This window comes from Arvicanthis niloticus, chromosome 1 (genome assembly GCF_011762505.2).
Source record: "Arvicanthis niloticus isolate mArvNil1 chromosome 1, mArvNil1.pat.X, whole genome shotgun sequence".
Classification (NCBI taxonomy): Eukaryota; Metazoa; Chordata; class Mammalia; order Rodentia; family Muridae; genus Arvicanthis; species Arvicanthis niloticus.
The window spans coordinates 21,523,477-21,549,716 of NC_047658.1; the positions used below are offsets into that span (position 1 = coordinate 21,523,477).

Below are 26,240 nucleotides of genomic sequence, written 5' to 3' on the forward strand. Positions count from 1 at the left end.
TGGTTCAGGGACGCATTCACAGTTTGGTGTGTGTAGATTGGCTTTAGCATAAAAGATAGGATATAGGTGTGTGCATTAAAATTAAGCATTCCCTGTGCTGGAGTAAGGTAGAACTGTTTCAGGAATTTGATGGAGAAAAAGTGATGCCAAAGACAGTTACAGTAGTGGAGGTTCTGAAAGATTATGAGTAACAGCTAGATCTTGAGAATCAGCCAGAGATAAGGGTGAGAGAGTGTGTTCCAGGCCCACAGTTCACAATCATGAAAAAAACAGCTGACATAGGAGTGGAAGGTTTGCAGAGCTGGGTTTGGGAAAGTAAATCCTAAGGGTGTCATTGAGTTTAGTCTTGAATACAAAATGAAGAGGTTGGATAGGATCCTCTGGGCAGAGAGGCATCTTAAAAGGGTTGAGTTTGAAAAGTAAGAGGGTGTGAATATATTAAGAGTTCTACAGGACAAGACAGTCTCCAGTGTGTCAGGTAAGCTGGAAGGAACTGGGACAAGGACATCATTCAAAAGCTTAGGAAAAGGTTACCTTCCTGGTTACAGCTCTAGCCTATGTGAGCTCTCAGATAAAGTCCAGTGAGAATAGGAGGACGTTAGTAATGACAGTGTCTGGAGTGAAGAGGAGTGATGGAGAAACGTGTATTGGAGATGTTGACCTGCTGTCAAGGCATCTCACAATAGCAATTTGGGTCCACAGATGGAGCTAGGTTTCAGCTTTAAGGTTCCGGACCGCTAGCCTCTTACCTTTCCAGAAGTCCTTTGAGGGTGTGGTTTTGCAGATGCTCATGAGTACTTGTGGTTTGGGTGAACACTTGTCAGGATCAGCACAAGAGATGCTGAGCTGTCGCCTTTTCTTTTCTTTACAGCCTCGGATTCACACAGAACCTGGCAGATTTCTTTCAGTGTGGCTGCTTTGGCTTGGTGAAGCCCTGCATGATAGACTGGACGTCCCAGTACACTATGGTTTTCCACCCAGCCGAAGAGAAAGTCCTTCGCTCTGTATAAAGAAACGTACCTCAAAATGCACTCTGACTTGTTTGTGTTTATGCTGGTGCTTGGAGATCTGAAAGTAAAGTGAGATACTCAGCTCACCACAGTCAAGAGCTCTGGGAATAAAGTCCTCAGCAAGAGTGTACCTTCTGTCAGACCAGAAAGATGGCAAACATCTTTTAAAAAAATATGAAAATATTTTCCCCAAGAACATAAGTTACTTTTTAAAAAAACATAATAGTCACTGATTATGGATAAAATAAAGTATTTTCAAATACTGTATTGGCTTTTTAAAAATAGTACTCTTTAAACTTGTAATTTTTGATAAGTTATTTGTCTTCGTTGTATCTATAAATATGTAAAGAATATTTAAATAGATGTATCTGTTTTGCTTTCACACTTAATAAAAACATTTTTTTATACTTGAGACTTACTTTCTAATGCTTAACATCTTTAGAATCTTGAAAAGATGGGTTGACTGGCAGGGTGAAGTTAATTCATGATTAGGAATGAGTTGAAATTACTGTTGATGCCAGTAAGCAGTATTTCACTTTAATTTCCCTCTTAGATTTTGAATACATGAAGTCTTAAATATTTGTCTGGATTTTCACCCAGAGCCATTAAAATATCAGTCAGTTAGTGATTGTAACTACCGGTTTTCTGTTCTAGAGGGAATGCTGCATTAGTCAGGGATTGTAACTACTGATTTCCTGTTCTAGAGGGAATGCTGAGCCGCCTAACTCTTAGTGTAGATTGCACGGCTCTCCCAATTTTCTCACTGAAGTCTTCCTTGGAGAAAGCTAAGTCTTTCCTCATGGCTGTCCACCCCTCAGTGATGCTGTTCTGGGCCACTGGTCAGTTCTTCAAGGATCCCTCCTTCCTCCATATTCCAGGTCTTTACAGATGGAAAGTACATTTCATGTGTCTGTAAGTTATTTCACAGTGATTTGTTGAACTATTGTAATCATGGAACTTTGTAAAAGACAGAGGGGAAGCTAACATACATGAAACTGTACTATAATATAGCAAACACTGAAAGCTGTTCAGAGGAATGCAAATAGGACATCAGAATTTAGAGGCCAAGGAGAGGCTCAGTGGATACTATCAAAAGAGATTGCGAATGGTACTATTTACAAAGGACAGGGTGGGCACCAGAGCAACAGGAAAGAGGATAACATGGTTGTACTGAATTTGATTCATCAAGTGTGCATTTGTTGAGGGAATAATGTGATAATTATTTCTTGAATGGCTTTACATATTCTCAGTACTAGTGTCTAAATGCAACATCAGGCTTGTTAGTATTGTGTCTAAGCTCCACCTCCCCAGTTACCTGGCAACAGCCAGGTATGCTCCTCCCCACAGTTACCTGGCAACCGCCAGGTAGGCCTGATCCACTATAAAAGGGGCTGCTTGCCCCCTCTTCCTCTTACTCTCTCTTCCTCTTACTCTCTTACGCTCTTACTCTTACCCTCTCTCCCTCTCTCTTACCCTCTTGCCTCTCTGTCCCCTCCCCCACCTTCCTCTCTCTCCATGTGGTCATGGCCGGCCTCTACTTCTCTTTTACCTTTCCACCTTCTTCTCCCCACCTTTGCCCTATCCCCTGAATAAACCTCCTCCCCCTTGGAACCGCGTGGTCTGAAGTGGTCTGTTCTGAGCTGCGGTTGGTCAGACTTTTTCTTAAAACAACTAGCAAGGCTCATTTCTTGTGTCCTGCTGAGCTCTCAGCAGGTGTCCTTCCATTCCAAGGCCCACCATTACTGAATGTTTCCATATCTGATGGACCTTCTATGTCTAGAGGTGTGGAAAGCATGAAGACTCTTCCAAGAAACTTTGGCAGATGGGACACCCTTGGCATTCAAATTTTTCAGTGCAAGGAGATTATATACTGGCTGTGGGACTATATCTGCTCAGAGGTGGGTTGATCTGCTCAGGTACTTGAAAAAAAAATACTTTGTGAAGCATTTGACTTGGTTGGGCTTGATGGATGGGAGTTTACCAGGTTAAGGAATTATTAGACTAAGGAATAAAGATGGAGGGGGGTTCTGTTTTACGAATTTCAAGCAGAAAGAGTGTCAGCAAAGATGTGGTGGGCAGAGAAGTACAGGGCATGTTTGGACAGATTTAAATCTGAGTGTAGCTGGAAGTTGGGTAAAGCCTAATAAATTGAAGGGCCAGACTGAGGCTAATTTGTGAAGGTCAATATATAATAGGCCCTTTTATTTACTGGATGGAATTGCCTCCCCAGAATGTTAAGTCCTCAGGTCTAGTCTCTCAGAATGAGAGTGTATTTGGAGATAAAGCCTTTAAAGAAGTAATTAGGGTTGGAGCAGATCATATATCCATATGATGTGCAGGCCTTGATTCACTCTGCTGTCCTAAGGATTAAAAGCCAGCTTTAGGACATAGACACATTGGCTGTGAAGCCTGGATAAGCCAAGGAAAGACATAAAAGAAGCCAGCCATGGTGACCCCTTGATCATGGATTTTCAGCCTCCAGCACAGGAGAAATTATCTAATGGTTGAGCCGCCCAGTCTGTTGTACTTTATTACAGCAACCCTAGTGAACTCATATAACACCAAATGGGAATGGAGAGATGTGTTCTAGCAGGACCCTTGAGTCAGAATCAAAGAGACTTTGAGGAGTGGGTCGAGAAGATAAGGGGCAGCCAAAGCTAATGGGTGACAGTTTTTAGCTTCGTCTCCTGGACATATACTTGGTGGGGCTGGTGTCAGAACTGCAGCAGAGAAAGAAGAAGTTGCAGTGTCCTGCAGTTATGGCACACATATGACTTAGACTCCTGGGCAAGCTTGGAGTCTATGACAAGCCAAAATTGTGTATTGCTCTTAAAATCCACAGAGAACCTTGTCCTACTCGGCACGTAAGGTAAATGACTGCTTGGGTTTTGTTGTTTTGGTTGGGGTTTGGGTTTGGGTTGGGGCAGGGGCATTGTTTTGTTTTATTTTTTGAGACAGGGTTTTTCTTTGTAGCTCTGGCTGTCTGGGAACTCTGTAGACCAGACTCAGATTTGTCTGCCTCTGCTTCCCACGTGCTGTGATTAACGTCATGCGCCACCACCCTGACATGACTGCTGGTTTTAAAGATAACCTTCTTGGAACTTGGAGCATAGAGAAACTGATAGGTTTGCCTAGTGTTCGTAGCTTTTTTTATTAAGAGATGTATATTTTTTTATCTGCTTTCCAAGTGATTAAGGAATTACAGAGAGGTAGGGAAAATGGTGTGGTTGCTTAAAGATTCAAGCCACCAAAGAAGCAGAGAAAGACATGTCTAATTGGCTGTGTTTCATTAGTTAGGTCAGCAATTTGATGTAAAAGAAGTTTTAAGAAACTTGCTAACCCCACCCCCACCCCCACCTCACCCCCCAAAGACCTGTAGAGTAAGAGACAACCACCCTCCTGTCATTTGTAACAGGACCATAGGCCAAGCCTTGCTGTTACTTCCCAACTTCCACCAGTTCGAAAAGCCCATGTTAGGACTAAAGGATCAACCTTTCAGTCCTTCTATTAGCTTTGCTTTTCCTCTCAGAATCTGCTTTCATGTTCTCTATTTCCTCAGACCTGTTTTCTTCTCTTTCTTTAGTTATGAGAAAGAGAAGACGCTTCCATACCTAACGCTGGGACACCATCTTCCTTTACCTCTTTTCCCATCTCTTTTCATGGCTAACACTGGAATTCATCCTTTGTAGCTAGTTTAAAACAACTAGTTCTCTCTCTCTCTCTCTCTCTCTCTCTCTCTCTCTCTCTCTCTCTCCCTCCCTCCCTCCGTCCCTCCCTCCCTCTCTTTTCTCTCTCTCTCCCTCCTTCCCCCCCCCTCTCTCTCTCTCTCTTTCTCTCTCTCTCTAGCCTTTCCCTCCCTACAAAGAAGACAGAGATAGAGATGGTAGGTACCACTAAAACATTTATTGCCTCTCCCACCCCAAGAATTGTAAATAATGAAGCATCTGTTGCAGATTACATTTCCGATGGTCTCTTGTTATTTCGGTGCAGCCTATGACTGCTTCTGAAGAGAAATGCTGTCCAGCTACAAAGGAGGCTGTGGGGACAAACTACATCTCTGGGGTCACTCGGCACTGCTGTTGACAGACAGGGCTGTGAGAAGCACACTGTTTTACTCCTTCTTTTCCACTTGCTGAGTAAGCCCTCCAAACCCAATGCCTGTGGGGCCAAAATTTTTGGCATAGCAAACTGTGAACCAGAAGATAAGAGAGAACAGATTGATTAGTGTTGCTATTTTAGATCCTGCCTGAACATCATCTTTTTCACTTGCCAGTGGTAACCTTTGGGTAAATTTAACGTTTAAAGAAACGAAGCTGTACTTAGATTTGCTAATAATCTTCACTTATGTCTTTGCACTTGATGGTGTTACTGACACTAGCTTATACAATAATCCACATAAACCAGCTAGAATTGCCTGCCCAGCCTTCCACCCTGCCACGCCCACCAGGCACTCTGAAATGCTTGCAGCTCCTGTAATGTACTATAATGTCCTCTTAAGAGGTTGCTGTTCCCTGTTTCTGGAGTGCACTATCCCATGTCCATATTAACCTTCAAGCCCAAATATATATCTATGTCCATAGATAGATAGATAGATAGATAGATAGATAGATAGATAGATATTGGAAATGGGTTTAGAGAGCCATAGCCAAATATTAGAAAGACCTCTGGGAGTATTGTGAGAGAGTTGGGGGAAGAATTAAAGGACCTGAAGGGGAGAGGAACTCCACAAAAAGACCAACAAAGTCAGCTAATATGGACCCTTGGGCTCCAACCTAGGCCCCCACACATATGTAGCAGATGTCCAGCTTGGTTTTCATGTGGGTCCCCAACAACTACAGCAAGGGCTGTCTCTGAATCTGTTGCCTGCCTTAGGGCCCATTCCCCTAACTGGGCCACCTTGTCTGGCCTCAGTGGGAGAGAATGTTCCTAGTCCTGCTATGACTTGATGTGCCAAGGTGGGATGATACCCAGATGGTATCAGAGAAGAAGGGAAGAAGAGATGGGGGAGGGGCTATGTGATGAGGGGTTCAAGAGATGGTGGGGGGGGGACTGTGCAATAGGAATGTAAAGTTAATTAATGTGTACACACACACACACACAATATATATATATATATATATATATATATATATATATATATATATATATCTTATAGCTGTTAGACAGCCTGTGAATTCTTGTCCTGTGTCATCATGAAATCATGAAGAAAGTTTTGGCAATCTATGGTTTTTGAATCTGCTTGAAACAGTTATATAACCCATCCTGGTCTTGAACTTACTATTTGCTTCTGCCTTTCAGGTGTGGGATTACAGGTATGTGCTGCCATACCTGGTACCTCATCTCAAGTAGCAATCCCTCTTTACCACACACCCCCCCAAACACAGCCCATGTGCTTTCTCCTTTCTGTCCACCACAGGCATTTGAACACCATCATTAGGTGATGCTGTTCCTCTGAGTTACAGAATAGAAATGCTGCAGGGTTAAGGACAAATTAACTTTGCTCCCTAGTATGTCCTTCTTGACTGCGTGTCAGGAGGGAGCTAGGCCTTGCCATCTCTGCACAGGATCAAGGGATTGTGGAAGAGGTTGAGGAGCAGAGCTGCAAGGATTAGGACAAAAGGCAGTTTGGTCCCTGTGGTTGCTAACTGACTTGCAACATCAGAAGCAAATGTTAGGAGGAGAGAGGAAGGCATACAGATGAGGCAGGGTGATCTTCTCCTCTTCAGTCAGGTACCCCTATATGTCTCCCACAAGAAAAGAAATGTTTGGGTTTTCAGAAGTATAATCATGTTGTTTGCCTAGACCTAAAGCAGGACACCATTTTTCCTCAACTCCCTTCCAGGTACCTGTGGTCCTGAACCCTTGAGCATCTGCAAACTTCCAGTGTGGAAGCCCAGAGCTGGGGCCAGTGGCTACACATTTCCTTTGAGCAGTATTGCTTCCTTCCAAGAGCCCGAACTGCCAAGTTGAGCATTCTGATTTCTGGCAGACATAGGCAGCCCTCTAAGCATGGCACATCTTCCCCTCCCCTTGGATCCTTGGGAAAAGAAGTTTCAAGAAAGTCTGTACAACCACTTACCTTTGCAATAAAGCTCCCCATCCTTGTCAGTGACATTGGTAGACTCCAGGCTCTTCCCACAGATGGCGCAGCGGAAGCAGGTCTTGTGCCAGGGCTGGGAGTCACAAGAGAGTTATTTATCAGGGAAGCAAGCATGAACACACCGTGGTTCCATTTCAAGCCCACTGGCCAGCAGCACACAAAGCAGTACCACCGCCCTAGCCTTTCTCTTATGTTAGGGTCCCTCAACTAGTAAGCCCTCAAGAAAATAAGATACAATGGCTTTAGCCAGAAATTCTTAGAACCCTGCTAGTGGATTTATAATAACGATTTGCATGTGTGATTCTTCAAAATAAACTCAACAAAAAAGGGCTTCCCCTGAGTGACAAGGTCCAGGGGACAAACAGGTTAAGAAAGACTTGCCCATGAGACAGTGGTGATGTGTATATTAAATACAAAGTTCCAGAAAGTGGGAGGTGAGGAACCAGACAGTTACCCAGGCAAGCCAATCTTGTTCTCACTATCTGTAACTATGACAGCAGAGAGGTGCATGGCTTAGCCTTCCAACAAGCCATCTCTTTCTGATACATCATTGTCTGTCAGGCATGGCCCACTGGTTCTTGTGTGACTACAAATGGCTGCTCTTTGTGTGGGAACAGCCCTAAGCTTCAAGTTAGATCCCTCCAAGGCTCCCCTCTCCATATTTAGAAAAAAATACATTCCCCCACCCTGTGTTCACCAGGGTGTTCTTTGGTGAACACCCTGACTGTAGGCTTGAAACAATCTTCAGGGCAGTGTACATTTCTGTGTATGCTTGACAACTTTCCTGCAAGCCAGGACATGTACAAGTTGTTTGATAGCAGAATCGGGCTGAGGTACACAGTGCTGATAGATTTCCAGGGCTGACACCTCTGGAGGGAGTGGACACAGAAGTATGGGAGGAGAAAGAGGAGCATGTGCATCTTTGTATCCATGAAGATAACTGTATGCCTCACCCACCCCCCACCACCAGTACATTAATTCTTATGGTGACAAAGTATATTAGCTGTAGTTCTCAAAGGGCACTAGGTAACAGTCACAAAATTGGGAAATGTGTGGTTTCTAAACAGGTTGTGAGAGCTAAGGAGGATGAAGGATTTGGCCCCCACCAAAGTCTCCATTTTCAATCCTCCCGCAAATCCAGTGGAGATGAGAATCTGAGATTTGTCTCACTCAGACATCCTCACCATGACCTCACCTTGCCACCTCCCATGACCTTCTCAGCAGCGTATACCGATTTTCCACATCGTGGACACTTCTCTGATTCTCCAAACTTCGCAGAGAACTTGGAAGGGTTGCTCGTGGTGGCTGCGCGTGCCGGCTTTGGGGATCTAGTGGGAGCATAAATTAAATAAAGACTTCCCTTGGCACACAGTATGAAAATTGTGTCTTGTGTGACGTACCTCATCCTACTGTGCCTCTTTCTCTTCACCTGGAAAATGGGGGTAATCATGGGACCTGTCTCAGTTGTTGAGCAGGTTAAGTACAATGACTGTGTTAAAGCACTGAATTCAGCCCCTGTCAGTGTGGGTGGGCAAATGTGGATTAGGTTCACACTTTGGTGAGCATCCTGTACACATTCATACATTGTTATTTTGTGCTGTTGCTGGTTTGCTTTCTGCTTCCGATTTTTCTGTATGATCATGAAGCCAGCTGATTATCTGAGTGGTGAAATCTGTTTCCTATTATTACAATTTATCCCTTGTCATTCACCCCAAAGTCACTTGTCCCCTTGAGAGCAGTATCCATATACATCCTGCGTATGTACTCTTTGATGTTCCCGCATACTTGGTACCCCCTGAGACTTACTGGGATTTGAAGTGGATATGGATAGTGGGAAAGGAGGGACCGACAGACAATAATAAGAGTCAGCTTCTCCTGCTGGTGGAGCTAACTGGTCCACCAAAGACTTTTCACTATTTTCCCATTGGCAGAAAATAGACTTTAAATGATGCAAGACAGGGAGTGCAGTTGGCATCATGTCCTTGTCTTTAACAAAAGGTCTCCAGCTGGGATGGAGATTAATGAGAAAAAATAAAGGGGTGGGCCCTAGTTAACATGTGAGCTCACATACTTAGACTTTTCCAGGCTCTCTGGTGAATGACTCTCTTCTAAAGGGACCAAATGACAAAGTGTTCTCTGAGGGACTTACACAGTTGAGCTAATCTTTCTGGCCAACCACCACAGGGCTAAGTCCAGACAAAGACCAGCTGGCCAGACAGCAGCTATGGATCAGCCAACTGACTGTTTTCAATTCTGGCTCATGGTCAGTGGTGATCAACAGTGAGACTGGGATTTGGGGGTGGGGAGACAGAGCTGTCAGTGGCTGTTGTGATATCCCACATCCTTAGGACTGTGTGGGGGAGCATCAGTGCTATAATGGGCAGTGGACAATCAAGGAGGCCCACAAAAGCATTGGAATTGATTCTTCCCTTCAGAGGCTCATCCCCAGACCCTTCCCCCTTGCATTGCAGACGTTACTCATCTTACAACCTAAGAAAGAAATCGTTAATGGCGAGCACACAGAGAACGACCATTGCTTTGCTGCTGCATTTATGTGATTTACACAGAAGCTCTCAAGGGTGAAGCAAAGAGACTCCATGCAGTTTACAAAGGCCAAATAATGAAACATCTGTACAGTCTTGGTTTTCTCTTGACATGCAAACCAAGAACCATCATGTAAAAGTAATTGCCCTTTAGAAAGACAGATAATTTAAAGAAAGTCTTCAGAGAGACAACATATTGTTAGGACTTAGTCAGTGAGTGTTCCTATTGTTGGCGAGTCAACAATAGAGTCCATTTTCCCACTTCTAGAAAATGTTGCTATGGGAACAGAATGAACTGGCTTGATAATTGGAGAGTTAGAGAGAAAAAGAGAAACATGGCAGTAACTTACTGTTGGAACTGCAGGCCAAGGTGCTCACCAGTGTCTGTGCTAAGGCAGCCAGCGCCTTGTCCAAACCCGATCCCCTTGGGACCATACCTACGCCCATAGCAGACCTTACAGTAGATCTCTGACTCATGAGCTGCTACTGTGGTGCTGTCCAGAGCCTTCCTGCAGGCCACTGCAAAAGAAAGGAAAGGTCAGGGAATTAGAGGTGAGCTCCCCATCTCTCTCTTCTATACCTGATGCTCAGAGCCCCAGGCTAAGAGCACATTTGTCATTCCAGAAATATCCAGAGCATTTGTCCCAAGTCACTCTCAATAGAGTCCTCATTTTGCAAATTCTTCATCTGCAAAAAAAAAAAAAAAAGGGGGGGGGGGTCTCAGAGAAGAGACAAGTTAGGTTTGGCATACCCAGCTGGAAAGAGGGCAGAAAACACTGCAACCAAGTATGTAGTCTTGGACCTGCTCGCAATAGTGCTTCTGCTCAACAAGTCAAGCATGCTGAATGATGTCAGGGAAGCTGGGGGCTAGGAACCAAAGTATCTGTCTGTCTGTCTGTCTATCTATCTATCTATCTATCTATCTATCTATCTATCTATCTATCAGTGGGTTTTTTGAGACAGGGTTTCTTTGTGTAGCCTTGGTTGTCTTAGAACTAGTTCTGTAGACTAGGTAAGCTTGAACTCACAGAGATCCATCAGCCTCTGCCTCCTAAGTATTGGGATTAAGGGCATGCACCATCACTGCCCTTCATCAAAGCTTTTGAAGAACACTGCGATACTGTGTCCAGTTCTGGAATTAGGTGTGGGGAGGAAGGGACACAGGTGGCTCACTGGTCCCCTCGGTTTCCCATTGGCTCAAGCTGCCTTGCCATTGTGTACTACTTACCTCATGTCATTTGTCTCCAAATATGAGGTAACTAATCAAAAGACAAGGTTTCCAGAAAGATTTGCTTTTCAAACTTGAAAAGGCTTTGTGTGTGTGTGTGTGTGTGTGTGTGTGTGTGTGTGTGTGTGTGCATGCATGTATGGTGTTAGGAATTTAACCAGGGGCCTCAGACATACTAACCAAGCTACCTACTGTTGAGTTACACAAGCATTCCTGAGGGTGGGACTTTTAAACATATAAATAAAAATGTTAAATCATCTAAGGATATTTAACAATACACATGAAGAATAAATTGATTTTGAAATGCTATTTGTTCCTAATCTCACACAAACCCAGGTATCCCATTGTTTCTTGGCATCCTCCTTTCAACCACTCATTTCTGGGACAGCTGATTGTAGCTAGTTTCCCTGAACAGTTCATGTTCACTAAGTTCTGTATCTGAGCCCTTGACAGGCAGCCCTTGTTGGTTCCCTGGCCAGGAAGCTACAGCATGAGAACAATCTCAAGATGAACAGCCTCTTATCTACCATCATACAAGTCAGTGTAAAGAATTTCCACAACTCAACAAAACGCTAATAGTGCTTTGCAATAATGACAGCTAAATGTTTACAGTAATAATCTTTAAATGGGATCATAACCTTAGAAATAAGAAGACATGCGTATTCTTTTTATTTGTTTCATTAAAGAACAACAAGAATAGTCTCTTCAAGTGATCTTTGTAAGCAGTCTGGCACACATGAGATTGTTGCAGGTTGATATGTATTTCTGAAGTGGCATTTTGTTGTTAAAAAAAAATAGTGCAATTGAAACAGGAATAAAAGAAGGAGCTGAGATTACCAATGAAGTAAAATGGGCCAGAGGCTGAAGGTTGTGGAGCTCGAAAGAGAGAAGTATGGGAGAGAAGTTATTCAAGTACCTATTGGTCAAATTTCTTTGCTTAAAAAAAAAATTAAGTCATTGAGAGAGTGTCCAATAGCATGAGGGTCTTTAAAATGCTTTGAATAAAGAACAGATTTTTCTCTGAAGAATAATTTAGGGGAAATGTCTTACACTGGGGCATAAAAGGCCGATACCCATGTCTGCCCTTGCTGCCCTCAGCTTTCCGCCCTCCACAGTTGCTAACATATTTGCTGATGGTTTGGATGCTGAATTCCAGATGACAGGCATGTTCTACCGTAACAGGTCCAGACCGTAATAGAGGGCCCAGGTCTGCAAATGCCTGGTGAGTGACTGATGGAGTGAATTTACTTGTCATTAGATATCAGTGACGCCCTCTGGTACACAGCATTGAATTCCAGGGCTGGTGCTGACCTCACTTCCTGTGACTTACCTAGTTCTCACTCTCAGCTCTCCATGACAGCTTGTGAAGAGAAGCTCACAAGTCCTGGCCATTCTGGCTTCCAAAGAGCTTTTTAAAAGCACGTTATTATATATTATTTACTCTCTCTCTCTCTCTTTCTCTCTCTCTCTCTCTCTCTCTCTCTCGCTCTCTCTCTCTCTCTCTGTGTGTGTGTGTGTGTGTGTGTGTCTGTGTGTGTCTGTGTGTGTCTGTGTGTGTGTGTGTGAGTGATAGCATGTGAGTGGAAGTCAGAGGATTATCTGAAGGAATTGTTTCTCTCCTTCTACCATATGGGTCCCAGGGATTGATCTCAGGTCATCAGTCTTGACAGCAAACACCCTTACCCACTAAGCCATCCAGCTGGCCCCTTCTGGCCTCTGAAGAACTTTTATACACAACAGTAGAAAAACTGTGTTGTCCAGTACCATAGCAACCAGCTATGTGTGATATACTAATATGCTCATAAAATCATACCCAACTTCAAACAGTGTGAACACTAAAAGAATATAAAATATCTCATGAGTAATGAGACATATATGTTGGGCACAAATCGCATATATATTGTGTTAAATGAGATATTTCAACACTGATTTTACCTATTTCCTTATTGGTATTCTTATAAGATGATGAGTACTACGGAATGTTACATATATGGTTATAGGGTGAGTATTATGGAATGTTATATGGTTTGTATGTATTTTTTGGATAGACTACAATGGAAGGTTCAGGCAGTTCTGGAGTTTATCTACAAGTCAGAACAAGACTGGTAGGATAAACTGAGGTAGAGTTGCCTCTCTGGGCCCCATTTCCTGCCAGCAGAAGCTTGGCTGAAGTCTGGTGAATCTCTCGGAGATAATATAGAAAAGTGTGCCTCTCCCCAGAGCCCCCTGCCACACAGCTGAAGCCTGCACTGCTCGTCTCTCATCCCACCCACGGGCTGGGGCAAATGAGATGTGCTATCAGGTGCTCAAAGCCTTCTCCTGTGGCTCCATTGAGCATAGGCAGTATCTGTCTTTGCCGAAGTCAAGACAATCCCCAGTGGGAAGCTTCCATCCACTCCACCTCCTGTGCCAGCATCAAAATTAATTAATAAAAGCAAGACAAAACCTGGAAGGCTGAATTTCCAGGTATAGGGCCCCAGTTTTCTCCTATAACAAGCCATGGGGGAAATCCGTCTTCATCTTATGGATAGAGAAACTGAGGCCCACCAGTGGTAAAACAACTTCCCAAGTGACACAGTGAATGGAAAATCCTAGGTCCAAACCTTACTTTTTGTTTAGTTCCAGTATTCTTTCCAATTCTATTCACTTTAAAGAATACTAGCTATTTTTAGAGAAAGACCAAAAGGCTTGGGGAATGGATAGTAAGTTCTAGATAGCTGTAAATGAACCATGACTATGAGGGATGTATAAGATGACTTAGAAGATAATTGCCCATCATTAAAACCCAAAGCATCAGTAAGTTTGTCAACCTAATCTCCTTTTCCTCTATAAACATGCTTCCTGAGAAGGGGAGGACCATGGGCCTGCAGCTGAGAACACAACGTGCCACTGTTTCTGACATCTGGAGTATATAGCGCTCAGCCTCATGCTTGGAACTTGGGCACTGATGTTCTGTTTGCAACCACTAGAGTGGGACATAAGGGTTAGAACTGATCCAGCTAATGGATCCTGCCAGATACTGAACAAAGCTAACCTGTGAGCTATCAATCGCTTTAACCTAGAAGCAGAGACTATAAGTGGCCATCTCAAAGCCATAGACCATTTCTCCCAGAAAAGGAGTAAGTACGAGCCCTTAGAGGATCTATTCCTCATTCTGCATGCCACCTGGGATTAGAGATGAGAAATGATTTGACCAAAGTCATGTGACAGGCCCTCAGGTAGATCACAGTAGCTCAGAGCTCCCTCAGTTTGGGCATTTGTAAATCTGTCTGGCAGCTGATGGTAAAGCGTTCCTCCAAGAAATTTTGATGCCTAAGCCCAAAATTTATAGAAATCGAATTGCTGCCCACTGCCTGACCTAAGTCCTTTTTTAGGGAAGACCAGTCACAGCTGGTGTCAGTGACAGCTGACCAGGGCCATGCTAAGAGCCAAATCTAGTCTGGCTCCAGACAACTGCTACTTTCCTTTCTCTGCTAAGTCATACTTTGTAAATGTCACAGAGAGCAGGACCAGACCCACTTGTCCTGACTTTGAGCCTGGTGAAAGCCCCTCAGAGCTGGTGCATGGCTAGAAAAAGTGCTCGAGGGAGTGTTGTGCCTAATACTTGTGGATCCCACAGGCAGCCTTTCTCACAGCTTCCTGGTCATGGTCCTACACGCTGCCCACAGTGTGAGAGCCACCGACAGACAGCACTAGGACTAAATGAGAAGTCTGAGCTTCCCGTGGCACAGGTCATCCCCCATAGGAGTGTGTCCAACTCACTGCAGTGGAAACAGGTCTTGTGGAAACTTCTCCCATTGCACTGGATTTCTTCTGCATGGTAAACAGTCTTTTCACAGGCTCCACATTTTGCGCCTCCACCCCAGTTTGGCATGGTGAAGACTCCAGGCCAAGGTCAATCTAAGAGGATATAAAGCAAATACCCTAGGTTTAGATGGCATTAAGGGCAAACTGACATAGAAGTACAATGATCTGAGAACCAGGGACAACCTGGTTCATTCAGTCACTCCTTCATTCACTCATTCAACAAATGACTACCTTCGACAAATAGCTCAGACCCTGGAGGCTTTGAGAAATCCATTTATTGAGTCATCTCAGTTCCCCCTTTGTTAAATGTCAGTGACATCTATCCTATGTATCTCCCAGAGTTTCTGGAAGGAATAGACCGCTAGCCTTGTGTACATAAAAATGTAGATGACAAAACTTTGTCATTTAAAGTTTGAAAGTTACCTCATCAGAAATGGGCTTAGCTTCTGAACATGACATGTTCTTGTCTGGCTCAACTCTCCCCAGACCACCTTAAATCTGGATAGATATGATGAAAGTTCTTGTTTGGAATACCTTGGAGCAGGCAGTGCGAATACTGCAAATAATAGCTTACAGTCTTAGCTTATCCAGTTGGCAAATATAGGCTACATAAATAGTGTCATGTCTGTTGTCAAAGAATACCATTTCCAGCCATACAGTTCAACACTCTAGTAGCTCAGCAATCTGGCAACCTGTGCTCTCTCTCTCAGCTGCCCTCAGCATTCTATGTGCATCTGGAGGGGATGCAGAGCATTTTTTCTACTCATCCCAGACACTTCTCTCTGGGGGTGTCACAGTGTTGTTAGGAGACCAGGTGATTCAGTGTGTGGGAAGGGACTTCAGAGCTCAAGGGACTCATGGGAGATGGCACCTTTGAAACACATTCTGACTCTACTCATACCTCTCTTCTCTCAGCTTTTCATTGGAGGGTGGTGTTTAAGAGATGGTAATAAAGAGTAAGCCACAATTTTCATGTGTGGGCCTGAAGATGTGAACCCAAGTGTTTAGTTTCCTTAGAGTGAAGCTGAATCAAGCTGTTGATACTCAGTGCACGTATGAAGCTCCCTTGCTGCCTGCCTAGGTGACTGGACTTTCCCAGGATCCTTTGGCTTTTTAGAGACTTGGTGTGATGTGATATCATGGACACTAAGCATTCTCATGCCACTCTCTGAGGCCGTTCTGGCCTTCCCTTTCCCTTCTGGGAAGACAGTTGCCTTCCTATAATAGCTGCGATTAGCATTAAGCCCTCTTGGGTCAGCGATCTGGGTTGTGTCTCACAGTCTCATAACAATGACAGCTTTTGCTAAGAAACAGAAAGTAAACAGAAAACAGACCACCGAACCTGACACTGGGCTGAGGGGCAGTCCCTATCTGAGCATCCCCTGAAATGCCTTTCCCATCAGAGGTTAGAGAACAGCCCAAGCTTCCTCTCTGTCTTCTCTGTTTACTTAGAAAAATTTTAGGAAACAACTTAAAAAAAAAAAAAAAAAGGAAACACTTCATAGAAGTTTCTGTTCTGCTGCTTAATTGATTCAGAGGAATGGAAAGAGTGAGAGGAAAGGCTGAAATCAAGTCTTTGTTCATTCATTCATTCATTTATTCACCACATGCTTACTACCTGCCTCTCCAGAACACTGTACTGGGTATTATGTGGCAAATCAAGGTGAGAACATAGAATGGTGAGTTGTGTCCCCTGGCATTGAGAAGCCTATGTTCTAGTGAGGAGAGCAGACAAAAGCCAGAACACCTTGGATCAGAGTGTTATGGTAACTTGGACAAGAGAACAGCCATGAGTCACTGGACACAGAAGAGGCCATATTCAGATAGTTTTTAAGGGTGAACAAGAGACCAGAAGATATGGAACAAAAAGGTGGGAGAGCATTTCAAGAAGATTTAAGAATTAAACAAAAAACATAATAACTTCCTATTTCCAAAAAGAGCCTATGTATTTCTACTGGACTCCATTCAGACTGTAGACTCTTGGGTTGGAACAAATTTTGAAAATTATCTAGCATATTCGTTTTCAGCTAAGATGTCTACATAAGAGGCACACACTTAGGGTTCATTCTTTGCTAATTTCTTTTTCCTGGATACATTTTCTAAAAAGGAACAGAATCATGTAATTGTGTTCATGTTCATTTTGATTGTGAGTTTCCACGTAATACAAACAGAAGAAATGTAATATGTTTCATCTGAGAACATGATAGTGACCCTGTGGAATGAGTGATGTGGAAACTCACTGTGAAAACAGCCCCAGGTCACATTTCTCATGGCATATTGCCAGTGATTTCATCGGCATGCCCAGCAAGTTTAATGGGAGACTGATAGGCCTCTTGAGGGAGTGTACACACACACACACACACACACACACACACACACACACACACACTCATGCATTTGCCTAGGCATACTTTACAAAATGAGGGTAAGATTGCATAGAATACTTCATCAGCTAATGCATCTCAACAACGTTGTTTGTAAGTAATCACAGTCCTATGCCTTACACACATCAGCACTCAAAATCCAAAACAGAAACACATAAAGATTCACGTAAGAGATGTACATTCCTTCCTGAAGACGGGAACAAACACAGCAGTGGAAGCTACGCAAGGAAAATGTCTTTGATTTCCTCTTCCAATGCTCATGGTCCACAAGGTAGAGGTATCATAATGCGTCCTGAATTGGAAAACATGGGTTCTGATTGTCACTTATCACTTGAACTTGAGGAAAATAAATGTTAATATCTTCTTGTGCACAGGGCCTTTGTGAAGGTCATGGAAATATGGTGGAAATTTAAAGCAGTATTGAGCTATTCTAAGGCAAACGTGATTATTTTCTCTATTGCAGGTTCCTCAAACACTGCCAGTGTGCTAATTAAGTCACTGCGATTTGAAAGTACATTTAAGTCCTGGCTTACAAATGGCCTTTTTGGCTTCTGCATTGCTTTGGGATAGCTGCGTTTCAACACCCAGAACTGGGCTCGGGATGAGTATTTACCTTGGCACAGCACCAAGAGATGGGCCATTTGTTTATCAGCGTTACTTGGAACTGGCAAGGGTCACTGAAGGTAGGACACCAAAAATAGGCTTGACTGTCAGTCAGCACTGTTTATCACCTGGGCCACCATCACACCACCTGGCACTGTTTTCTGGGACTATTCCTGAGGTTGCTGTCGCCATAGACAAGTCCTGGGTCAGAGTTGAAAAGGGAGAGAAGAATTTATCAGGAAGGGGTAGAAGGTGAGGGCTATCGTGCCGGCTGAGGACAGATTGGACAGTCTCGGCTACTCTGATCCCCCTGAGAGATGGCCTTGAATGGACTTCTTAAATAATAGTACTGTGAAAGAGAATTGCCCCTAAATGAGAATTCTCTATAGTGAATCAGTGGGATCAGATCTGGGTCCACTTTCTAGCTTCTTCAAAGCTTTGTGGTCCAGGAAAGCCATTAACCTCCCCGACCTTTAGTATCCGTTCCAAAATGAGGGCTCTTTGGGCAGTGGTCAGAGACTTGCTCCAGTTCCGGCACTGCCACTGTATGAACTGTGTGGTACTCAGTAACAGAACGTAAGTTCTAGTTGGTTCTGCTGCCACTCTAAACTGTCATGGGTCATCTGAATTTTCTAAAATAAATCCAAACTATTCATTGGACAGTATTCTGGATTCCCTCCTTTTCTTCTTCCCTTTATCTTTTTCCTCTTCCTCCTCCTACTTTCTCTCTCTTTTCTCTTCCTATACACTCCCTGCAACTAACTAAAGACTAAAAGATGGTGTTCTAGGACAAAGTGGGGTAGACAAAAATAGCCACTTAGTGGTTGTGTTACTTCTTCTTACAGTCCATTTAAAAATCTGGGAGACAGCCAGGTGGTGGTGCATGCCTTTGATCCCAGCACTAGGGTGGCAGAGGCAATGTCTAAGTTAGAGGCCAGCCTTGCCTGTCCTGGACACAGAGAAACTCTGTCTTGAAAAACCAAAGAGATAGATAGATAGATAGATAGATAGATAGATAGATAGATAGATAGATAGATAGGCAGGCAGGCAGGCAGGCAGGCAGGCAGGCAGGCAGGCAGGCAGGCAGGCAGGCAGACAGACAGACAGACAGACAGACAGACAGACAGACAGAATCTGAGAGCCCCGTTTAAGCCAAGAGCTGGAGCAGAGACCTCCAGCAGCTCAGTGGCTTGTTCAGCTCGCTGCTGGCTCACTGGCTAATTCTAACAGAAGCTTCCACATGGTGAGTTGAACTGTCAACACTGGCTGAGACCAAGTTCTCATAGGAACCCTGCCTGGACTTTGTGGTAGAGTTAGTACTACCTCAGAAATTGCCACTGATGTGCAAGGTTCTAGGGCACAGCCCTTGGAGCAGGCACTGCAGTAACTCATGAGCAGTCACCCTTCCAGGCAGATGCTGTTAAAACCACCTTCTCAGGTAGGGAAATGTGCACTTGGGGAATTTACATCCCTCTCCTAGACCCCACGGTTAGGCTGGGACTCCACTGTCTGACTCCAGAGCTGTGCTCTACACTGATGCCAACTGCTAACTGTGCTGATCCTAAATTGGAGATGAGAGAACTACAGAAAGCTAGGTAGACAGAGTTTGACCAAGACCACACAGCCAATAAATGGGAGCGCTGCATTTAAAAGGCCAATTAACTTGACCCTTATGCAAGTGTCTGCTGCAACATGTCTTCCAGGAAACAGACATGAGTGAGCACTTGCAGGGACCAGGCATCTCATCTGGTGAGAACTGAGGTCTTACAGATCCATCATCTCTTTACAGGGCATAGAAAGCATTAATGAGAGGAGTTCTGGGGGGGCTTCAACTTGGTAACATAAGGGACATCCCAGGAGTAAGTGGTGTTCAAACACGGAAAAGGCTCCCCCAGAGTTGAAAGTCTCTTTCACTGTTGATTCTCATCTCCTTTGGGGATGGACATCTATGTGACTAAAATGCAGCGACACATCTTCTAGAGCCCCTCAAGCCCTGAGATCAATGTAAGGACCTGAACTGTGAATGATAGAAACCTCTCTTTGCAGCAACACTGCTCAGCAGTGTTCCCTCTTGAGTGTCATCTCTTCTCTTAATTCAGCAAGGCACAGGACAGAGTGTGAGAAGAAGGCACAGGCTTCTGAAAGAACTAAAGCTGCATTCAGAACATTAGCAGTCTGATCTGGTGCACACACAGCTCAGAGTCCTGAGCACAGCCCCCATGGATGTCAAAATGAGTAGGTTTGTCCCAGAAGGCTGAAGGTAATAAGAGTATACTGCATATACATTCTTGGTGCACACAAGGATCCAATGATTTCTGTTACCTTTAGATGATCATGACGGCTGATTGGTGTGGCTTGCTGTACAGTGTTTGAATCTATTTTTGCAGAACATGCAAAGCTCTCTCTCTCTCTCTCTCTCTCTCTCTCTCTCTCTCTCTCTCTCTCTTCCTTCTCCATGAATATTCATTTCAGACCACAAATCAACTGTTTCCCCAGTTTTTAGAATCTCAGCCACCCATGTGTGGCTGGCACAAGGGAGTGTCTGCTGAGTCTCAGGCTGCCTGTATCGTTGACTGAGTTGGCCTCTGGCCCACTCTTCCTCACTGAAGCTCTCGCTGAGCTTGACTTGACAATCAAGCTTTGAAGGGAAGCATGCCCATCCGGAATCCCTGTGGCTAAGGAGAAGCTCACCATTTTCGCTCCTACAGTAGGAGTCAAGGGCAGTGGGTGGCTTCCTTCTGATCTTATAAGCCAGGTGTATGCATGAAGTCTCTCTGCCACCATAAAACCTTGGAAGCCCTCAGTGCTTAGAAATAACCATGAATGTTGGCTCTCAGGCATGGTGCACATGTGATTAGAGAGACCGTAATGCACAATTGCAGTACCCTGCTCTGAAATGATCTCTGTAGCCTGCTTGCTTCTGCTCTTGGGTTTGCTTTGACCTTTGTCCTTTAAAGACCACATCATACCCTGATCACATCCTGGCTCTGCTGCTTTTTGGCCATGTGACCTTGTGTGATTGCTGCAGTCCCTTGAACTTTAGTTTCTTCCTGAGTCTTTAAAGAAGCCCTCACATGTTCTGAGATTGCGTGAGAGCAGGTAAGCAGCAGTAGATGCTGGTAGCTGTGTCCAGCAATGACCTTAGTGGAGCTCTGTAGAGACCCTGGGCTTCAGGGTTCCTAGACAACCCCTGCATCACTTGCTGCTTCCTTCCCTGGAAGAGACACTCAGTTTCCACCTAGGCAGGAATCATATTTCTCTTTGGGCCTAACTCCCAACCCTCTATACAGTAAGTATTCCCAGACATCTGGGCAGCATGCTTGTGCTTGGAAGGCTGCCTGCCTGGAGTTGTATTTCCCATGTACTATACTCCTAGGCCTGTATCTGTCCTCGTAACAAACATATCCATCGCCTTTCACCACTAACCAGCTTGTTAGCCACTCTGACTGCCAGACTTTGTCATCATCTCGTACTTCACAGGGCATTCTTCCTAACGCAGAGAAGGACCTGCACCCTTTCTGAAAGGCTTCATTTATGCATACAGCCATATTAAATTCATAGAGTACTCTCCTGAATCTTATTTAGCACATACAACTCCCCTGGAGAGAGTTGGTCATCCTTGCATTTTACTGTTCTGAAAGTGAAAACTGGGAAGCTGAGAGATATTCAGTTATGATTTGAACCTTTGACTCTGTTTACTTTGCTTTTCTTCCTATGCTTCCCAAGAGTTAAGAGATTTGTTCTCCATTTTCTGGGTGAGGCCCTTCTGGTTTGTTTGCTGCTTTGCTGCCACTCGCTGCTCTCACCCTGCCCCCAGGCTGCCTCTGCCCCATCCAGCCTCTGCCCCCATCCAGCCTCTGCCCCCATCCAGCCTCTGCCCCTATCCAGCCTCTGCCCCCATCCAGCCTCTGCCCTATCCAGCCTCTGCCCCATCCAGCCTCTGCCCCCATCCAGCCTCTGCCCCCATCCAGCCTCTGCCCTCATCCAGCCTCTGCCCTCATCCAGCCTCTCATCCTCTCCATTGTGCTCTCTTGCCTCTAACACTAAGCCCTGGTTCAGCTATACCTCCTCCTAACCTTGGGGGCCACTAACACTGAGCACCAATGAGAGAGTTATTCAGAAATAAACCAAAGTCAAATCAGAAAAAAGATCTCCACATTTCCTGGGACATAAAACAGTTTTACACACATTGTAATGAACTGGTTGAATGATGGAGCATTTTGTAACTGAGAGGGCTTTGGTAATTTCATGCAGATGGCCAAGGCTTTACTTCATATGAGGTATCCCTGGTCTTTGTTTTGTATAAAACAGCATAGCATGTTTCTCTTACCTCATTTTCTTTAACGGTCAGTCCCCTAAGTAAACTGAGTGCGCAGACTCCCCACATCCCCCAACCCTACTTTGTGCCTCACGCCTCCATCTGCCCCAGCCCTGAGACAGGAGGCGGAGCATACTGATTATTAACTGGCATTGCACCACGCTACAGTCAGATGACCCCCTCCAATGGTCACCCGGCTCCTCCATCGAGGGGTCACCACCCTGGCTAAGGGCCAGAACAGACATCAGAGGTGGCAGCAGCTTTGATCTGCACAACATTCAGGCCATTGCCTGAAACCATGTCTTGTTCTCATTGACTGGATATTGAAAAAAAAAAAAAAAAAACTTGACTGAGACCTGGAGAGAAAATACTGGGTGTGGGAATCACCCTCACCACAAACAAGAAATTCATCTTCCCATTAGATAAAAGGTTTTAATGAATTTTCAGCATCATGATGTCTTTTATTTTAGGGCCAGTTTTGATTAATTTTAAATGGCTAAAAGCATGCCTGTGGCTGAATATCTTTGGTGTGTGTGTCTATTTTAAAACAACCCATCTGGGATCTCATTCATCCATCCACCCATACCTGTGAGCAGCAAGATTTTTTAAATTGAGGTGGGAAAGGTTCTCTTCTGTGCTATCAGATCTATGACAGATCTGATATATTATACGGTTGTCTTGTAGAGTACTGCAGAGTTTAAGAAATGTCACTGTATTTGTATCAAACCCTTGAAGGCAAAGTGACCAAGACCCATCCTTAGAGCCACTCACTGCATCTTCTGTGGCCGATCAGAGACTGCAGCGTACGACGGAACTCCATTTTCCTCTGCTTTCCCGCCGTCTGACTCAGAAGACGGGGCCATTCCTCTGTGACAATGACTTTAGACCCAGATTAACCCCATGGCCATTGCTCCCAATCTTTTGTTTTGTTTTTAGGGTCCCAGGAAATCAAACTCAGACCTTCACACATGCTCCCCAAGTCCTGACACCCAGTCTCAATCATGCTTTTAGGAAGTTCAGAACTACTGCTAGATCTACATACAGATCGAGTGTATAACCTCATCCTCCTCATATGTCGCCAGACTGGGTGTTGGGACTCAGTTGTAAAATATGCCTCCACGATGTAGGACTCCATGAAGTTCCATCCAGTCACCCAGTCAGTCAGCCATCCCTCCCAAATGCCTGTTGTGGCCTGCTTACCTGCCTGTGTGGTCTCTCTGTCAGCTCAACTGAGTGAGGGGACTCTTGTCCTCTTTAAATATATAGAGGCTGTCACCAGCCTTGGCTCGCTGAGGGAAGGGCAGTGGGGAGGCTGAGGAGAGGGGGTGAATAAGACAGGAGTAACACAATTGCCAAAAATAGCCCGTGACCAAAGCTCTTAGTTGTGTCCCCTACCCCCCATGCCAGCCGCAGCCTCCCGGAGAACAATATCTGTTGGGTTCTATTTTAATTACCATGTGCCTAAGGCACCAAGGGATGCATTTGTGAAGTGTACAGCTTCTGACTGAAGACTTAGACTTGTACAAAGAGTTTTATATTTAAAATCACTTCTGCAACACGACCCCCTCCCTCCTTCCCCCTCCCCCATGCCCTGCCTGTTCTGGAAATCAGTGCAGGCTACCTGCTAATGAATCATGAGCCAGGCCTGGGAGCCCTTTGGAATTCCAAGACCCAGGTCACTGCACTGTGAGAAGAACTCAGAGCTAAAAATAAGAGTGATGGGGGTCTGGCACGCACTCAGCTAATCTCTTCAAGGAGGTGTGCAGGGGAGGTGGGGTTGACATCAGCTAATCATCAAAGGCCTGTGTATCTGACGAAGAAATGTTTTCCCTCAAGTTTTGAGTCACTTTATTGATTAATGGAATATTTCGTGATTTAGACTAGTGCTTAAGAATTCTTGTAGGATGGCAGTGTTAAAGTCAAGTGTGTGAGTGCATGCGTGTGTGTGTGTGTGTGTGTGTGTGTGTGTGTGTGTGTGTGTGTTCAATCCTTCAGGTGGAAGCTAGAGGATCAGAAGTTACCATTCTCAGTGCATAACATGTTCAAAGCCAGCCTGGATGACATAAGACTCTGCCTTAAAAAAAAAAAAAAAAGGAACATACCAAAAAATTTGCAATAAAATAAAACCCTTCAAAATTTTGTGTGCTTTGACACCAATATTTTTAACATAATTAATGTTAAATGAGACATCAACATGTAAAGACAGTAAAACAAGAGTTCCACACTGCTTCTTGCATACTTTTTATAATGTTGTATTTTAAAATCTGGGCACTAGAATATGTACCAAGTCATTTCATTAAGAGAGTCTCTACCAACTTTACCAAATTCTTACATAACCAAAAGGGTCTCAGCTATGATAAATCTAAGTGTCCCAGGCGATCATTCCATAGGATTGGCTTCTCTGAAACCACAGGCATGTAGGCAAGTCTTCTCTCATGTCTTCCTGTGATCTTCCTTCTGTGTATGTCTCATGTTTTCCTATAAGGATCCCAGCTATATTGAATGAGAGCCTACTCATATGACCCAGTTCCTTCTCTGAAGTCCCCGTGTCTGAATGCAGCTCCACATTCTGAGATACTAACGTCGGAAGGCTGTAACTGTGTATTTTAGCATTTAGAGGGACCCAATTCAATCTGCACTTGAGTGAGTGTCATGCTTACATCTGAGAATCTGTATTCAAAATGACCTTTAGTCAGAACTGGGAGGGAACTGTCTGTAATAGCCCATAGTGTTGTAGTGGCCAATGGTGATGATGTCAGTTTATTCAGCTTCCTCATTAACTTAATTTTCTTCCTTTGGAAACTTTTATGACTTCTTACATTTTATGATATTTTTTTGTCTTTTAAAGTTTATACCACTTGAAATTTAGTGGGTCATTTCAGTCTGAAAATTCATGGGTTTTTTTTTTTTTTTTTTTTTTTTTTTTTAGATTTGGAAAATTTTAATGTTTTAAATTAATTCTTCCCTCTAAAGACTGTTAGAAATTAGAACATTGTCTTTTTGTATTTATTCAAAAATTTCTTAGTGCAACATTGACTGCAAGAGTGGTTCTCTACCTGTGGGTAGTGACCCCCTTTGATTGAACAACTCTTTTACAGGGACCACATGAGACCTTCAGAAAAAAACAAAGATATTTACATTTTGATGAATAACAGTAGCAAAATTACAGATATTAAGTAGCAACATGGTTGGTAGTTTGTGAGGAACTACATTGCAGCCTTAGGGAGGTTGAGAGCCAGTGGCCTGGAATGAATTCGCATTACACCCAAATACTTGTCTACTCAGCCACTTATTCATTTACTAATTTAAAAATAATTCCATTTATAAGGTTTTCAAAATTTTGTCTCACTGTATAGCCCAGCTGGGTCTTGAACTCAAAATTTTCCTCTCCTAGCTTCCTGGTTTGTGGGATTGCACTTGGCTCTATATAATTGTTAGCACATCTTTTTTTTTTTTTTTTAACCCAGCCCATTCTTGTTTTTATGGTTGGCATATCATTCTGAGTCTCTGAAGACACTGATGACACCGAGGACAAGTCTACTTTCTCTGTTCTGTTTTCTTGGTTATTGTTTCTTTCATGCGTTGACTTTAGGGTTTCTTGTAATGTTGGTTTTCTAATGTATTCCAGATTTTTAGTTGTCTGTTTATAATTCTGAGAAGTCCTCGTTTTTTGTTTGTTTGTTTTTGTTTTTTCCTGGTAGGAAGCATTTCCAATTGAAGGAATTTCCCTTCATTTGTGGGGCAGGAATGGATCTTGCTGAACAGTGCTGTGGTGTGTTGTCTAGGTATGGGGTGGGAATTTCCAACACCTCTCAACATCACTAATTTTCTGTGATTCTCTCCAGACTTCCCGACACCTTTGACTTGGACCACATTGGCCCTTGACCTGTTTCCTTGCTCATTATGATGGTGGTCCTCAGACTTTCTCTCCTATATTTCTACCGATTCCATTTGAAGTGTCCCCAGAGCACCCTCACCCTCAGCACTGGGCTCTGCTGTGTGCTTGGGCTCTCTTTTTCCAGCAATCCATGACTTTTACTTTCTGTATTTCTTCCCTTCTTTCTGATGGACTCTCTGTTTTCCACGATTACTTACATTTCTTTTTCATTTTAAATTGCTTCCTAGAGTCTTATAGTCTTTAAATTATGTTCTTCAACAGGGTAACCAGTAGCCATGTTTGGCTATTCAGATGGAAATGATTTAAATTTAAATAAGAAGTGAGATTTCTTAGTCCTTGTAGATCTGTG

General features: G+C 43.9%; 2 protein-coding genes across 3 annotated transcripts in view; one reads left to right on the plus strand and one right to left on the minus strand.

The window, feature by feature from the left end:
* The window catches only part of Zdhhc13 (zDHHC palmitoyltransferase 13), a 38,938-nt gene extending 37,516 nt beyond the window's left edge, over positions 1-1,422 (plus strand). Inside the window, exon 17 of one of the 2 annotated variants that reach the window (XM_034493387.1) lies at positions 872-1,422. In XM_034493387.1, coding sequence (XP_034349278.1) covers positions 872-1,010 — 139 coding nt within the window. In that variant the 3' untranslated portion in view covers positions 1,011-1,422. The remainder of the gene's footprint in view (positions 1-871) is intronic. The other variant, XM_076934850.1, reaches the window with a different exon arrangement.
* Positions 1,423-4,893: 3,471 nt separating this feature from the next.
* Csrp3 (cysteine and glycine rich protein 3) lies at positions 4,894-23,340 on the minus strand. The gene is made up of 6 exons (XM_034512128.2): positions 23,194-23,340; positions 14,644-14,781; positions 10,004-10,172; positions 8,306-8,438; positions 7,090-7,183; positions 4,894-5,198 (listed from the first exon to the last, which is right to left on the minus strand). Exons 2-6 carry the CDS (start codon positions 14,753-14,755, stop codon positions 5,122-5,124), a joined length of 585 nt encoding a protein of 194 aa, XP_034368019.1. The 5' UTR covers positions 14,756-14,781; positions 23,194-23,340; the 3' UTR covers positions 4,894-5,121.
* Between the last annotated feature and the right edge of the window lie 2,900 nt (positions 23,341-26,240).